Source organism: Asterias rubens, chromosome 11 (assembly GCF_902459465.1).
Source record: "Asterias rubens chromosome 11, eAstRub1.3, whole genome shotgun sequence".
Taxonomy (NCBI): Eukaryota; Metazoa; Echinodermata; class Asteroidea; order Forcipulatida; family Asteriidae; genus Asterias; species Asterias rubens.
Genome location: NC_047072.1, coordinates 14,207,578 through 14,224,930, shown reverse-complemented (window position 1 = coordinate 14,224,930; position 17,353 = coordinate 14,207,578). Strand labels below are relative to the sequence as shown.

Sequence of the window (17,353 nt, the reverse complement as noted above, 5' to 3'; positions counted from 1 at the left end):
GTTTTCCTGTGCATTAAGAGTGTTTTTGACTCGAATAGCCTAAAGATCTTTGCTTAACTTTAATCAAACAGTGCTTGTTGCTCTTAGAAAACTTGTTGACATTTGATAAAGGTTGTTTTTTCCTTTTATCAATGCATCCTGTATCTTCACTGAAACGCTCCAGGCCAAGGTAATAAACTAAAAATACACTTTTGTAATCAATAATTTGTCTGACAACATTGTATTTACTTTGTAGGTCAGCGACTTTGCTTGGAGTCATGATGGTCGGATGGCGTTGATTTGTTATAAAGATGGCTTTGTTCTGGTAGGGTCGGTCACTGGTCAGCGCTACTGGTCGTCAATGCTCAACCTTGATGCTAAACTGCTTTGTGGAGCCTGGGCACCAGATGACAAACAAGTATGTGATTGTTTAATACCAGACTTTACTGAAGAAGGTTGTTAGTTTTTCGTCACATCTACACATGTTGTACTCAATTCTGGTGGAATCCTATATCATATTTCTTAACAGAAAAGACCTCATTAAAGAAATTGACAACTGATTCGAGGAGCCAAGTTTATATTAATGATGAAAACACTGTTTCTATACGTACACACTATTTGTAGCAGCTCCTTATTAATGGGTTCAGTTTGTGAATGTAGTACTTAAGTTCAGCAAGAAAGAAAGACATATAAATCACATCAGTGAGTGAACATCGGGGGACAATTTCTTAGAGCCGCTTCAGCAAAAAATATTGCTTAAACATTTTATGCTTAGCCAAAATAAGCAGGATACCAGTCAAAGATTGTACATGTGGCATGGTATTTTGGCCGGTAACATTATTCTGGTAGGCATAATTTTGTTGTGCTTAGCTACTTTTGTGCTTAAGCAGCTCTATGAAATTGGGCTCTGGTGATAAAACCAAAACTGATATTCTTTATCGCCATGCAATTATAACATATATTAAGTTTGGTTTGCGGTAACACCATGTGTGTATCTACTTGCCAGGTAGAGTTTGTTCTTAGAGAACTGTCTTCCTTTATTCTACTACCGCAGAGTAGATGTTCAGGGGTTCGGTTGTAGAAAAAAGCAAGACAGTTCTCTAAGAACAAACTCTTCCTGGCAAGTAGATACACACAGGGTGTTACCGCAAACCAAATATAGATTGATACCCCACCATGCAATGCCTCAAATCCTATCTATTAATAACAGAATTCAAACTGGCCTCCATTCACGCTCATGGGTCTGGTGGTTAAGATATTTGCTCTAGAATGCAAGGGTTGTGAATCCCACCAGAGTAGTATTCATACCAATTTATATTTCTGTAGGACTTTGGGAAAGCACCAAATATACAGTACGCTATACCACACATTGGTGTAGGTAAAACAAAATATTATTCTTTATTCTGGATGTAAACATCTATTTTTGAAAACAAACCTCTTTTATATTGATTTTCTTGGCTAGCTGTTTAGTTTTTAAGAACAGATCATTCAGGCAGAAATAAATCTAATCAAAAACCAATGAATAAATGATTTTTCATTACATCTGTAAGGTTCTACTTGGCACATCTGACGGTCAAATTCTGGTCATGGATATCCACGGTGCCCTCGTGACTCACTGCACATTGGCTGAGGACCGACCAATCAGAGCACTCCTTTGGTCCTCTGAGAAGTTTCGAATGATTAATGTGAGCGACAATGAGTGTGATGACAAGCCAGATAAAAAGAAACGGAAAGGTAGGACGTTGGTTAAGCAAGCGTTCCCTGTCCTTCCACTGCCGGCACTCAGCCCCTTTGTCCTTTTTCTTCATGATCGTACTCCACTGTAATCTAACAAACATGATCATATTACACCTATATTGCAGGAACTTCACTGGCTTCCCATTCGACAACGAATTCAATTCAAAATTCTACTTAGTGCATTTAAATCTCAGATCGGCTTATCTCTGTCTTATATTCCAAATCTCCTTGTACCTTACGCCCCATCTCGCACTCTTCGTTCTTCTGCTAAGTCCCTTTTAACTATTCCTAGAACTTCCTCATCGTATGGCGATCAGGCCTTTTTCCGCTTGTGCTCCTAAACTTTGGAACGCTTTACCTAATAACATCAGATGCTGTAGTTCTCTTCCATTGTTTAAAAACTTGCTGAAAACTCATTTATTTAAATCCTCATACACTTAGCTCGTTACATGTCTTGACAGTAGATTATTCATTGTATAATTTTGTTATTATGTTCTACATTTCTTTTTTGTTGTATGTATTGTTTTTTGTTCTGCACCTCGGAATAGGGTCTTGTACACTAGATAGATGGCGCATTATAAATGCATTATTATTATTACTCCAAGATGTTGTCACCAATGCCTAATATCTCCTACCCGCTATCCTACATCTTTCCTTGTCCCATTTCCTTTAGGTGGTAAACATTAACTTTCGGGTATTGAATTTTTTTTCTTTTCCTGGTGGTCAGTTTTTCAAATATGTATTTTTCTCTCCCTCTGTGTGAAGATGTTCCTCTGAAGGTTTTTTAGGGAGAGGCTGTAATGTATGTTTGAAGCACTAGACTGGTTTTACACTGGAGCCCCATTTTAGCGACATTGAGCTTAAGAACAAAATGGCTACTCATGGGTCTTATAAGTCAGTGTACATCTTCCATGAGTTCCGAAGCTTAGATTTTTATCCCATCCCAACATCCTTTCACTCCCCAGAACCGCATCAAAGATTTCTCACTGATAAAATTTTCTGGGCAAATCCTCCTCACTTTGCCATTTCTGACTGAATCAGAGACCTCTAGTAAAGATACAATCTAAACATAGTCCAGCTGAAAGGCGATTAAATCTAGCTCATATTCTCTCCTTGTACCGTTTGCCTCTCAAGTGTCCAGTAAGGATGTACTGCACATCTACATTCATTATACACGTATGTATACCCTTTTCCTTAAAAAACAAACACCCATGCGTAATGCATTCGGTCTTACACCTCTGATGCAATTGCTAGTTCTTGGAGGCAGAAAAGCTTGATAACATGATTAGAATCATTCGAGAACAGAATCAAGTACTCTATTAAAGGGTAGTTGAACTTCTTTTTTGGCGGAACGGTTGCTCTTGAATGTTCAAGTGTACAAGAAGAGGAAAATGGGGAAACATTTGACATTTCATTTTGAGAAGTCAGTGTTTTCAATCAAGCTGTTTCACTTGAGACGCCGAGGACAAATTAACACCTACGCTTCTTTTATACCAGCTGCCTCTTACTGCTGGAAGCAACGCCCTCGGAATGAGTGCCCTAAGTGGTCTTTAAAGGGCAGATATCGTTTTGCTTAGTGGGCTTACCAAATACCAGCTGTAAAATCTCCTTGCATTTTTATACCAATTGGCTGGTTGTCACGCCCTCTAACCAAAATACAAAACCTTGCTAAGCAAGATTCTCACAGTCTAAGACTTTCTTCATACTATACACAATTACATGTACATGTATTAGTACATGTACATGCTGATGATAGCTGAATGCAAAGTGGCATTTAGTGAATGATAACCTGTCAAATACAACAAATAGTCATCTGACAATGTGTTAATGTTCCAGTGATTCCATGTTAATTGTATTTTTAGAGCCATTTGTTGAAAGTTACTAAAAATGTAACAAAATTCTGAAAATGCAATTCAACAATTCCCCTTAAAGGATTCAGGGTCTTCAACGCTGTAGTGATAAAGGACTCAAATTGCTTGCCTTCAAACAGATATTGTAGTAGGTCTTGTGTAGTTCAGGGTTGTTAGGCGCCAAGAAAATTCTGTTGAAAGTAAGGAATGGCTGTCAAGGCTAGTGCTTGCTGATAATGCATTTATTAAATCTATTGTTCATTATCGCATATTTTAACATTTATTATGAGAACGTTCATTTAAAGTTAGAAAGCTGAAGATAAAAATGGCAGCAGTCATCAAAAATTGATTCTGCTAAATATTTTCAGTAATTGACATGTTTAAACATTAAATCCAAATGTTTGTTGAATCTGAAATGGAATACCAGCTGTTATTTTATTTCTGCATAACAGAATCAATTTTTTTTACTGGATAATTTAGACCATTAAATGAGTGAATATCATAGAATGGGAATGTGTGCAGTATGTAAGATGGGTATTAAATTTGGTTTAACAAAGTCTACCAATACTACTGTGGCACCTTCAATTAGCATGAACTGCATGTTCATTAAAAAAAACCTCCGTTACCAGAAAATAGTTTAAGAGGCCTGCTACAGATGTTTTTACCCACATGAAATGGTTTTCACTTTTTCTATTCAACAGCTGACTATTAGCCGAGTCTCTCATCAATTTTTTTAAATCTTTAAAAAACTTGTAAAAATAAACGAAAAAGCATCAGGCGTTTTACTACAACTTCTATCAACTTCACATAATGCATAAATTAATCAGCAGTAAATGTCCTACTATTCTTTGATGGTGTCTTTGCTTACTTTGTCTTTATTTTAAAAGGATGAATTTATCATGTCAGCGATCAGTCCTTAATACAAAGTGAACTTGCCAAGAGCCTTGCTAATTGCCAATGCAAAACAGTATCAAACGCATAGTTTACTAAACTCAAGGAATCTCTTCTGCACAAAAGTAGGCAAGGGAAAAATGAAATAGTTCATTACCAGCTAGGTCAAGTAGAAAATTTAGTTTGGTATTTGGAACTACACATGTACCTCTCTCATGAATAAAGAGTTTGGATTCAATCAAATTAGGACAATGTAACAGCAGTCAAGAATGAACAACCTTTCCAGTAATTTCTAATACATGTAGCTCACTTTGAGGAAAGGGGTATCTTACTTATAAACCTATAACTTTTTGCAGATATTAATTTATGATTTCATGTGTGGATGATGTAAATTATGTAATTTATATAAGATCATTATGTTTAATTGTTGTCGTTAAGAATTTGATCTTGTGTTGCTCTATATTACTCTATTGTGTGTTTATTGTATCAGCACCTTTTAATTAACTCGGGGGGGAAAAATGCATTTCTGAGTGGGCCTTGAGTTTCACAAAAGCAGTGCTGGAAATTTCCTCTATTTTATTTGCTTTTGTCCCCTGTAGTGCTCTTGTAGATATTAATATTTGCCTAGCTTTTTCTAATGGATAGACTGCCTTGTAAGGAAAGAAGTCATTGCCCTTGTAATATGTAAATGCGTTATAAAGTATCAAAATGTTATATGCATGCGACCAAATTTGTTCAAAGTATTGGCGTGCAATGGATTGCCAGAAAGATTAAATTCCAGACGCGTGTTCTAGGTTTAAAGACAAGTTACACCATTCAAGTGTGGGCTGTCGACAGATTCTTTAAAATGTCATTGTAATTCTGACACCATCAAAGACTTACATGCTCTATGGGTTCAACACAGTTTTGTGTGATTACACGTAGGTGTTTTTTTTTTCTCTGAGATGCTGTCATGCTTTAGTGTTAAAGGAAAGTATTGGAAAGGTGTCTTTGGCAAATTTATTTATATGACTTGATGTAAGAGAGAAAAAGGGAGTAAGCAAATAAGTAGGTGCTATAAGTTGATTCAATGAAGCACACTCCCGTGTGGAGCAGCAGTTTTGCCAATGGTACAGTTTATGTACTGAAGCTTATTCAATGCAAAACCTTGTATCTCTTCAGGTTCTACATGTATGTAGTTTTTAAAACATTTTGTATTGTTGATGTCTGTGGGTGACTAACATGTAACCATATACATAATGCAGAAAAGCATGTACGTCAAACAAGTGACTGATATAGTCAGAAAACTCATTAAGTCCCTCATCGATGATAATTTTTAATTACAGAACCATTTTTCAAGATTTGAGGCTTGTGGCCAACTTTTGATTAAATCTTTTTGGTCGTACATGTAATATTATGTGGTATTTGTGTACATGTCGTTTGATTTAGACCAATGCTGTCACGTCCTTGTTCATTATGTACTTGATGTTCGACCAGAAGAAAAGCCATAGCATTAAAATGGTTAGCTGAACTTACATCCATTAAACCACACCTTGAGCCATTTCCATTTAGTCTTCATTACAACAGGCAAACACAAATCAATACGTATTTTACTATTATTTTGTCGTTTTGGCGTTCGTTTTTTTCAACCAGGCCCTTTCTCCCTCCTTTCGCAACCTGTTATATCTTGTTTGTTTCCTCATAGAGCAGGTATGTGTAAGGTACGGACCACAGTCTGCTACCTTTCCTCACACCATCTTGCTTGTTAGCTTTCTCTCTCTCCGTATTCCGGTGAAAATAGACGGGAGATCCCTTGCCCATACCAGGGCCCTATTTCATATAGCTGATTCAGCAGAAAATATGACTTAACAGATTTCTGCCAAGCAAAAACAAGCAGGGAACCAATCACAGATGATACATGTGAGATGGTGGGCTGGTAACCCTATTCGGGTAAGCAGAAATGTTGTGTGCTTAGCTACTTTTTGTGCATAAGCAGCTCATGAAATTGAGCCCTGTCCTCCATGCATGCATCTTCTCTTTACCCCCTACCACTCTAACCTCCTTTACTCTTAACTACCAAACAGCTTATGATCACATATGTACGTCACACCATACATCAATCCCTAATGCCAGAATCTCTTGTTTTTTTTATAGTATTTTGTTTATTTAGCGTCTTGACGTCTTTCAACATCAAGCTATCAGATAAGAGCTGGCCAGGCGAAATAACAAATAAGAGAAATAATACCCTCCAACAAGACACATAATTAGCTGGACTCCCCAGGCTTTCAGATAAATTGTCAGGTTTATTCTCCAGACTGGTTATAAGCAGAGTTTTGCTGTTTCATCGTTGATGTTGTTGTAGAAGGAGACAGTTTTTCTTGGCAGGATGTAAAGTTGTTGTCTTCTGCTGTATTAGAGATTCAATGCTCGAATGGCATGATGTTTGCCTTTGGATCAAATAATCCCTTTGAGTATAATGAGTATCATCATGAATCACAAAGAGATGGTCTGTGGAAGTTTTTGTTGTTTTGCTAAAAAAGTTGTTTTCTTTGGGTTTGTGGTTGTAACTTAAAAAAGTGCATACAGCAAGGTCTGCAGTTTATTGACTTCACTTTGTCATTACTGTCGTAGCTGTTCTTTGATTAAACTTGAATGGGAAAACTTTCATAGAAATCCACGGCTTATTGTACTTTTTTCTCAAAAACATTTGCATCCATTGGAGCTTCCAAAAGCAATCTGTCTGGTTAGGAAAGAAGATAACAAAATAATTTATTATTCTTCACCTTTGGCTTTTCCTTCCTAAAAAAAAGTACATGACTAATAAATCCCAGCTTACATTAGCAAAACAATGAATGTTTTGACACATACTGTACATATTGTACAATATTCAATTGCAATGGAAATATTTCAGCAATATTTTCAAGGTACTTTGTGGCTTGTGCTATATGTAAAAACTACTCTAAAAAATATAATTAGCCATAAAAGCATGTCCATGTTGCTAAGGCAGGACAGTGTTATGAGAAAAAATGTTGTTTCATTTTGATTTGGTATTTAGCAAAATGAAAGAAAGGAATCTTGTTTTAGATTCCACTCTGAAAAGTAGAATAACTTTTCAGCACTTGTATATTCACCGTTTATACGAGAAGGTATTTAGACTGCTTGGCACTTTTAATGGCGGATATCCTTGCATCACAATATTACAGGTACATGTATCTTATTTGCACTGACTGTATGTTATTTATTTGTATCATTGACCACTTAAATAACAATAATAACAATAACAAAGGAAAAAAAGAATTTGTTTTACTTGGTAAATTTGGTTCGCACACGCCCTTGTACAGTAAAAAAATACTGCGACTTATACTTTAATCAGGTCAGCTTTTAGAACAAGATGGAGTGCACTAAGCGTCATCAACCGCCATACTTGATGAAATGTGCACGCTTGCAAGGCTATCATTGGCTTTAGAGCTGTGCGTAGCGTGTACGTGTATGCACTTTTGCATTGTTTATACATCACATATAGCGGTTGATGACACTTAGTGCAATCCATCTGTTGCAATGATCTTAACTTTTCTAATAAACTGATGCTAAGTAGCACCTCTAAAATATGACATGTCTATTGAAGTACAAAGTCTTTCTGGTTGCTATCAGAAAATTAGAAAGTCACAACCAATACAGAACGGATACACCTCCCTATCGGTTGCACCTTAATGTGTGGCTTGGCACCACAAATGTCTTCAGGGCAACCTACTTGAGTTTGGTTGTAACGAAAAGCATTTTTCAGTGGTAAGCATGAAATGTTCCCAATGCTAGTCCATATTGTTTGTTTATTTGTCTGTTAAGATGATCGTCCCCATATTGTCGCTGTGAGCAGTGGAATAATAGGCGTATACGCTTCGGGTTTTTTAAAGGGCAAGGGCACCAAGGCATTTTCTCCTTGGTAAAGAGCACCCTATGAGGAAATTGTAAATATCTACTGGAGCATCTCATGGGCACCAAGGCAATGACCAGGGGCATGGAGGCAATCGCACTTCCTTGCCTCCGTAAAGGATCAGGCCTTTTAGCGTTTCTTAAACACTAAAAAGAGCAGGTAAACTTTGCTTAGAAACAGGTTACCTGCCGAAGTGGCATACAAATTGGACTTATTTGTGACTGGTTCCCTGCTTATTTCTTAACACTAACAGCAAATGACGTCATAGGAATAAAAGGCCCTTCCCTTCACTGTGTTGTAGTCTTTATGCGTAGAAATACATTTGTGAGCAGCGCTGTGAAATTAATGCCAGTATTGTTGCCATTGTATTCATCATCAGCTTCAAAAGATAATCAAAATAAGCTTGTCTTTTACACATTTTTTTATTTGTCACATCCAAAAATAGAAATGAACTAAAGTACATGTATATATTGATGATTGTGTATAGCGTTCCTAACCTGAACTTTTCTCCAAATCCGTTCGTCCAAAACTGCAGGGTTTTTAAGATTTTTGTTTATTTCTGTTGAATGTCAAATATGTAGAAAACCGCTATCTTAACCACCCTAGGAAAAGAGGAGTAATATTTAACACTTGAGTTTTACAGGTTGAATGGTGTGTTGTACAGGTTGAATGGGAGTGAATCATATGCACCCTTGATATTTGCAGTTTGCTGCTAGGTACCGGTAATCGGTTTAGGCCACTTGCAGACACTCAGGCCACTAAAAGGTTTCAGCAATCACTGCCATGATTTTTACTCCGATTCAAATCAATACAATCAGACTGAGGCTGCAAGGGAAATTAGTCAGGTTCTTTTCTTTTATATACTACTCATAACAGTTGATGTTCACAAGGAACATGACTTTGATGATGTGGGTTTGATTGTACTGGGTTTCATTTGACTATGTCAATGCTCCAGTACATGACCGTTTATGAACGTCTGGTATGAACGTCTGGAATGAATTCCTGTTCACAGCAAAGGATCAATGTTCAGCTGTTCTAGAATATAATAGTCAGCATGGGGAAAAGTCATTAGGAAAAAATCATTGCTGAGCTGGTCAAGTTACATATCAGATGTCTCATTGTTGATTCACTGATAAATAACTGTTGCTAGTACACACTGTAAAATCAGTGTACAAACGTCCATTGACTACCTGAAAGTGTGTTATAAAATGTTTTTTTCATATTCAAATTTTCTAAATGTTATTTTTGACGGAGTGACAGAATGAACTTATTAAAGGTATATAAATATTCTGGCTGCAAATATGAAGCAGTGTTTAGTGTTCATATATATTTGACAAGGACGCTCTTTGTGCAATTGTCTATGCCATTCTGTTCTCTGTTGTAATATGCCAGAATTGTGGCTTTGAAGTTGATTATGAATGCCATGATATAATATGAAAGTCTGCTCTGTGCATACTTTCATAATTATTGACAAATTTCTGCAAGAATTAGCTGTCAACTACATGTAGTCACAACCAATTGGCTTGTAAACTAAACAGACCATGCAAGTCTCTGAAAATTTTGGAACCTCTTTGTACCCACTAATAGCTTTAAAGACAGTGGACACTATTGGTAATTGTCAAAGACTAGTCTTCACAGTTGGTGTATCTCAACATATGCATAAAATAACAAACCTGTGAAAATTTGAGCTCAATCGGTCGTCGAATTTGCGAGATAATAATGAAAGAAGAAAAAACCCTTGTGTCACGAAGTTGTGTGCTTTCTGATGCTTGATTTCGAGACCTCAAATTCTAAACTTGAGGTCCCGAAATCAAATTCGTGGAAAATTACTTCTTTCTCGAAGACTACGTCACTTCAGAGGGAGCTGTTTCTCACAATGTTTTATACCATCAACCTCTACTCATTACTCGTAATCAAGTAAGGTTTTATGATGATAATTATTTTGAGTAATTACCAATAGTGTCCACTGCCTTTAATGCATTAAGGAAACAAACTCACGCACTGTAATGGATGGGTCCCGATGTTTGAATATGCGCAGGACGTTGACAGTCTATTGATTGGGCATTTTGTTGTTGAAGAAGTCACCCCCTGAAAGTCAATGTTGAAAAGCAATGCACAGTTTTCTTCACAACATTTGTCATCATGATACATTAACAGATTTTAACTGTGCATTTTTTGCTTCATCATAAATTACAATACAACATCTCACAAACGTTTATCAAACGTTTTATTGACATGCATAATCTAATAGGAATATTTCAGATAGCATCTTCCTTTATACAAAATTCCTTTTGAGGAATTTTGTATAAAGGAAGATGCTTTTTAAAAAAGTCTCAACCTTGAAGGTGGAATACTGTATGTTAAGTAAGGAATAAAACTCGCTGAGCGATCATATATCATAGACCTTAATTTTACAAGAGTTATGTTTTGTTGAAGAACAATTGCTAACAAGAATCCTCACTTGTGTATTTGCATCCGGTTTAACCCCCCAAAAATTCCATCAAGAAGATTTGGTGAAACTCATTTGTGATTCAGTGTTGACGGGTTGCCATGGTAACGGCACAGCTTCCAGACTAAGAAAAATCAATTTTGATTGAAAACTGTAATGCAGCACTACACCTTCGGTTCTGATAATTTGTGTAATGTATTCCATAAGGATTCATGGACCATTAATTTGTACCCAGTGAAAAATATACACAAAGCAATTCATGATTTCTTTTTTGGAATTATAAAGCTTTGCATGTATTGGGAAATCTTTGGGTTTTTTTACTATCCAATATTACAAAGGTTTCCTGAGTGGGATTATTGATATCCTTATTAGGAGTGAGGGTTGCCATCACAGCAGAGATGTCTCCCAGTTGGGATAGTATGCTATTATCGATATTATAAAATAAAATAAAATAATAATTTGACTATTTGGAAGTTGCCATTGATTGCAATCCAAATTTTGTTGTCTGACTAAAAATCAGTTCGTCATTTCATATACATGTACATGTAACTTTGTGTTTAAAATTAGTGTACAGTGTCCGACAGATTTCAAGACAGACAGAAAGGGTTGACAGCAAGGGTTCTAACATGTAATGGGAGACTTTCTGGGACGATAGAGGGCAGCAGACTTACCGGGTAAATCCATTGTTCTCAGAATTATGCGCATGTTCAGAACTACGTAAACAATGGAAATTTACCCGGTATGTCTGCTGCCGCCTAGCGTTGGAAAGTCTCCTATTGTTATGTTATTTGGGGTTCTTTTCATAAACAGGACTTCAATTCTGAGCTCAGTTTGAGATTTTTTGGTAAGGAAAGACCATACTGGGAAAGCGTAAGGATACAATGTGATTGACAGCAAGGGGTCTAACTTTAATTTGGTTCTTTCCATAATTGTGACTGAAGGTTTCCTTGGTAGATTTTACCGAAGATGAATGAGTGATATGCAGTTGGACCACTGGGTGTACTTAACTACAGTGTTCCATTTGGGCACTTCAACATTTTGTCAGGTGGAAACTGCCGGCACAAAGATGCATAATGGATGTAATGCATTTCACTATTAGGTGTCTACATCGCTAATTGCAATATTCTATTTGCTTAACTGTATACATCTCCATAATTGTGATGCTTCATTTTCATTTTGTCGCTTAAATGACATGCTATTTGATTAACAAAGGAGTTAAACACAAATGTAAGAGTTTAGTTTGTTAATGGGAAAACACCGAAGGAAATCTACAGAGGAGGCCTATGCCTTGAAGCAAAATAAACATTTACTCTTAACTACTGAATCAATCAGAAAGCATTATGAGGGAGTGTGTTGGGGCATACGTGTACAGATTCCACAAGGGTCTTAAGTAGGGCGCTAAACACCCCATTAGTATTTTGTCATGACACCATTCTTAGTCAAAATTGTAATGCTTGACAGGCTGTCGGACCATGGTTTGACGATCAACATTGTTCAGAGTTTTGCAGTACTCAAAATGTAATCAACAGGTTTTTATGAACAACCTGTATTTGCGTAACCAATTTTAATTAAAGTCTAGTGGTTGGACTTTAAAATAATGGAGATCAAACCAGGCCTATATGCTTCGTTTTTGAAAGGGCAAGGGCACCAAAGTGATTTCTCCTTGGTAAAGGGCACCCTATGAGGAAATAGTAAATTTCTACTGGAGCATTTCAAGGGCACCAAGGCAATAGCCTGGGGGCATGGGGGCATGGGGGCAATCGCCTTCGTTGTCCCGTGAAATTTCAGGCCTGTCAAACTCTAAGAGAGTGTTTAATTGTGATGGGCTCACCCTGCATAGCCAAACCATCTATGGTGCAAGGTACAGACTTGCTCTATGACCAAACCAATGATGCTTTACCTGAGACCAGGCATGCAAATTCCATACAAGTTCACTGGCTTGCTTGTTGATGCATAACCATACAATAATTTGTAATCTACCGGTAAGTGCTCGCCATGTACAGTGCTCTTCAACATACCTGTACATGTACATTCTCACTAAGCGCTTAAACGGACCATTTTACATGCACAATTGGCCTTCTCTGATCTACTTGAGCGCATCCATATTTTAAGTGAACCAGAACTTGAATTTGTACAGTGACAGGCCTATATGATTCATCCATAGAGTGACACACATTTTCTATTCACTGAAAGATGTTACTTAGCAATAGCGAGTCAAATGACATATTAATAACATAGTGTTTGTGACTTATGCCGAATGATACTGAGCTTATAAAAGTAAAATAGGTGTTGCATGTTTTTGAAGCTTGGTGTCTCGTCTCGTTTTTGAAGGATGTATTTATGGCTATCATGTGCATAATGTAGCAACATCACCTCTCTTCCTTTCTCCAAAAATATGTCCACAATTTTTAGAAGGTTTGCCAACAAGGAAAATAAATGAAGATATTTCCATTTTGTATCATATACATACATGTACGAACATTTTCCTCTATGGGGTAGGACCTGGCAAATTGGATTTTTAAGTATAGATGGAATCCCGGCTCATTTGTGCAGCTCCTGGACAAGGCCTTTGTTCGCATGCTGCACAAATGTTTGTCCAATCGCAATTTCATTTTGTGCCACTCTACTTTGTTGAACAACCCACCATCCCAAAAATGTAATTCCCCAGGTCTTCTTTGTGAATTCTAAAACTTTCTAGAAGGATGTAGAAGTGCGTTATGTTGGTGTGTATTTACTCTTTTATCTAATGTGTTTTGCAATCTCCAGGGAGTGAACGTCGATCACGGATGAGCAAGAAAAGATGTCCAGTGATGGCAGTAGACCTTGGCGATAGCGAGATCCAATTAATGAAAGCATATGATGACCTCGCACCAATTATTATAAAAACAGAAATGACAGGTAATTTGGCTTTTCTGTCTTCAATAATTCCTGTCATTTTGGGCTTGATAATGATTTTCATATTCATGAACCGTAGAAATTAAAACAGCAACAATATCATTAAAATATCACATTGCACAACAAAAATCAAAACAGAAAATAAACCAAGGATGACTTGGAAAGGAAAGGGGGTGGAAAAGGATAGAAGGAAGGGGGGGTGGGTGGGGGCGGGGGGTGGGGACGGGGGGTGGGGGCGGGGGGCGGGGGGGGAGACAATACATGGGAACGAGGGAGAAATCTCTCCAGGAAATAACAACACATTTTTTTATTTGCTGGTGACATTTTAACACTTCTTACCCCCAGACATCAAGATTGAATGGAGCAGCTGTGGGGCCTTCCTTGCCGTGGGTGGCACACAGCCCGTAGAGAGCATCAGTGCTGTTAAATTCTACAACACCAATGGCCACCTGAGGTTTACTCTTAACATACCCTCACAGGTAAGGCTTAGAGTCGTAGTTAGGAGTGATTGGGTGAGGGGTGGGATAAGGGGTGGGATAAGGGGTGGGTTGTGTGATTGTGGGGTGACTTTGGGGTAGGGGTTCGGAGGGTGGGTGAGTGCCAACATAAGCGACTATGTGGTGGAGATTCTACAGTAATGGCAGACATGCTTACTGAGCTCTTGATAACACAAAGCTGCCTCTTAATAACACTTTGTAATTAATCATGAGATGACTGTTGTAAGTAAGGATGAGGTGTTGGTGGGAATGAAGGTCTTATATTCATGCCTATGTCGTTAACATTATGATATAGTTAGGACAGTGGGAGTTCCATTAAAGCCCCGTTCGTACTTCCTGCGAATGCGAATCAAAGCAAATTTTGATGTCACAAATTTGCAGCGAATTATTTGAAACAGTTGAACTGTGTTCAACTCCTGCGAAATATTTGCTGCAAAAACAGCCATGTGACATCAAAATTCAATTCGCATTCGTAGGAAGTATGAACTGGGCTTTAGTGTTGGTAGAATTATTTGGGTATGGAAATTCTTCATCAACAGACAAATATCTTGCTGCTTGAGTTTCAACATGGATGAGTTTTATGATAAAAGTTCTTGATTGAGCTAATTGAAATGAGATGAATTGGTCCAGAAACCTGAGGCTGAAACGTCGCTTGTAAAAAGTTCATTCCAACAAAATAAAAGAATGACAGACGTTTAAACATGTTTTGTTTTTGTTTGTGTATAACAGCGCCCTCTTTCAGCTCTGACATGGGGTCACAATGATCGTCGTCTGTTTGTCGCATGTGGGTCTATCCTCCATGTGGCTTGGGTTGAAAAGGGGGTGGCTCCATTACAGGTGTTATGTCGTGAAGTCATCATATCGCTGGTGAACGAGGAGAAGATGATGGCGAAGCTTCCACTGCCGATTCGACTCAGGAGTCAAGTTACAGAGAGACTTGCACTAACTGTCAAGGTATTTCTTAGTATTAATTTTGCTTTTACCCATATATGCACCGATGTGTGTTAGCACTGTATACTCAGTACTTTCCCAAGCTCTTTGAAAAAAATCACAGGCATTATACTCGGGTGGGATTCGAACCCAAGACCTTTGCAATTCTAGAGCAGTGTCATACCAACTAGACCACCAAGATTGCCCGGTAGCTAGAGGCAGTTCTAGATTATAGAGTTCTTTTATTTAAATTATTAAAAAATTTCTAGACCAGGTGAAAGGTGATCACATGATACACCAAATTATTCTTGGAGAATGCAATGTGATTGCGTGTGTTAATACGAGACCACTACCGTATCTTCACAGCTTGATGCGTCAACTCGGTTGATTTTCTTGTCCTTAAATTGACTCTTGAGGCTACCATTATCCATGGTTCCCCAAGGTGCCTCCACCTTGAATCAATCCTCAGCACTTCAATTCCATTCTGTCTCTCAGGTCTGCAAGGTTTGATTGTAAAGATGAATCGCGGCAAATCCTCTTAATTTGCAAAGTGGCAAGCGGGGTATGCATTATATATCAGTCACTCAGATTGGACTTGGAACTGCCATTGTCTTGGGGGGAAAGGGAGGAAGTTACAATTTGATAGATTTAGAATTCCATCATATTCTCAAGAAGTGAGGGTATTTTGCAAATATCATAATCAAATCTCTAGTGAATTGTTATTTAGTTTCCTGCATGGTTTTGAAAAGCTATTGTTGCTTGGGGTAACTCTTTTGTCAGTAAACGAAAGAAATTGAAGAATGCTGTAAATCACGATTAAATGACTGATCACTCTCAAAGCTTGCTTATAGCAAAATTGCTCAAATACAATTTAAATCACGCTTCCAGATGACACATTGGTACCTTGGTGGCATGATCCAAACACTTATTTACAGCACAGTTACTACACCTTTCAAAAGCAGCCGTGTGGCTGTGTGATTTTGACTGATTCTAAGGAGAGGCACAGTCAAAAATGTTTTTTTGGAGAATTACTTTAGGGGGAAAAAACACACATAACTTGCATCAAAGTTATGTACATGCACATGTGTACATGTACAATGAAATATAGTTTGCAGCTAATTTAAACAATTGAGCTTGTGAAATTTTTACCAACTCAACACCTAGGTCTTTAATTTTAGGGTGGTTGATAAGAAAACGTATGATCTACATGTAAAACTGTTCTTATGGATGTAATTTCAGCAGTTAAACAAATTGATTAGTGTTAACTATCGTTCCCATTGTTATTTAAGAATATAATAACCATGTCATACATTGCATGTATGTAGATTTATATTTCTCGGAAATTGCCGTCTCATTTTTCAAGATGAATGTTTCATGAAAACAAAAACTTGCTTTATTGTTTCTTAACGGAGGGGGAAAAAGAAGGGTGCACTGGGACAAAACCTTATACTTGAGCTCCTGAGACACCAGTGGCTATTTGTTGCAGTCCCTTGATGCTGGATTTGGTTTGTAAGATTGAGCATTGTTGAGTCCCCTGACAGAATCAAATTTCTCTCCACGATTTCAGACTACTAAGTCTGTGAATCTACAGTAGGCTGGACATTCCAGGACAAGGAAAACACCTACTGTTTGAAAAGGGGTGCACATTAAACCTGGGCAAAGAATTCTGTTGCATTTTGTTTTTTTAAGTTCCAATCTCGGGTATTTTTCTTGTATATGTATAGACTTAAGCAGTGCTGAATGTAGCATACACTGTAGGCTCCCCTCAAGGGATTTTCTGACATGGTAGCAAAGAGAATTAAACAGTCCCCTTCAGGAAGGAGAAAACCTGAAAAGGGAGCTGGAAACACACAGCTATATCAACAACTTTGTGGCAATGATGGGGTTTTGGGGCAATTCCTTTTTGCACAGTAGTTTCATGATTTGATGATTGAGTTTTAAAATTATAACATTGAAAGTATGAAATAACCATGTCATTAAATTCAGGTAGTGTGTTGGAAGGCCTTGCAAAAAAAAAAGCAATTGTTTGGTTCTGAAAATGAAACGGCAATTAACTTTCCTCAAAATGTTCAGCAGAAGTAATTTCGGTTAAGGTATACATATACATGTATGTTTAGTGGCTTGAACCATTAGAAACCTAGTATAACCAACATTTGACCTTTATTATTGTTCGGCCATCTTGGTTTCATCCCTTCAAACCTATTTATTCAAATTG

At 37.5% G+C, this 17,353-nt stretch overlaps 1 protein-coding gene across 1 annotated transcript in view; it reads left to right on the top strand.

The window, feature by feature from the left end:
- LOC117296349 (tubby-related protein 4-like) overlaps positions 1-17,353 on the top strand; it is a 58,166-nt gene that overhangs the window by 33,090 nt on the left and 7,723 nt on the right. The window contains exons 5-9 of the mRNA XM_033779231.1: positions 236-397; positions 1,530-1,713; positions 13,583-13,714; positions 14,057-14,190; positions 14,938-15,162. Coding sequence (XP_033635122.1) covers positions 236-397; positions 1,530-1,713; positions 13,583-13,714; positions 14,057-14,190; positions 14,938-15,162 — 837 coding nt within the window. The remainder of the gene's footprint in view (positions 1-235; positions 398-1,529; positions 1,714-13,582; positions 13,715-14,056; positions 14,191-14,937; positions 15,163-17,353) is intronic.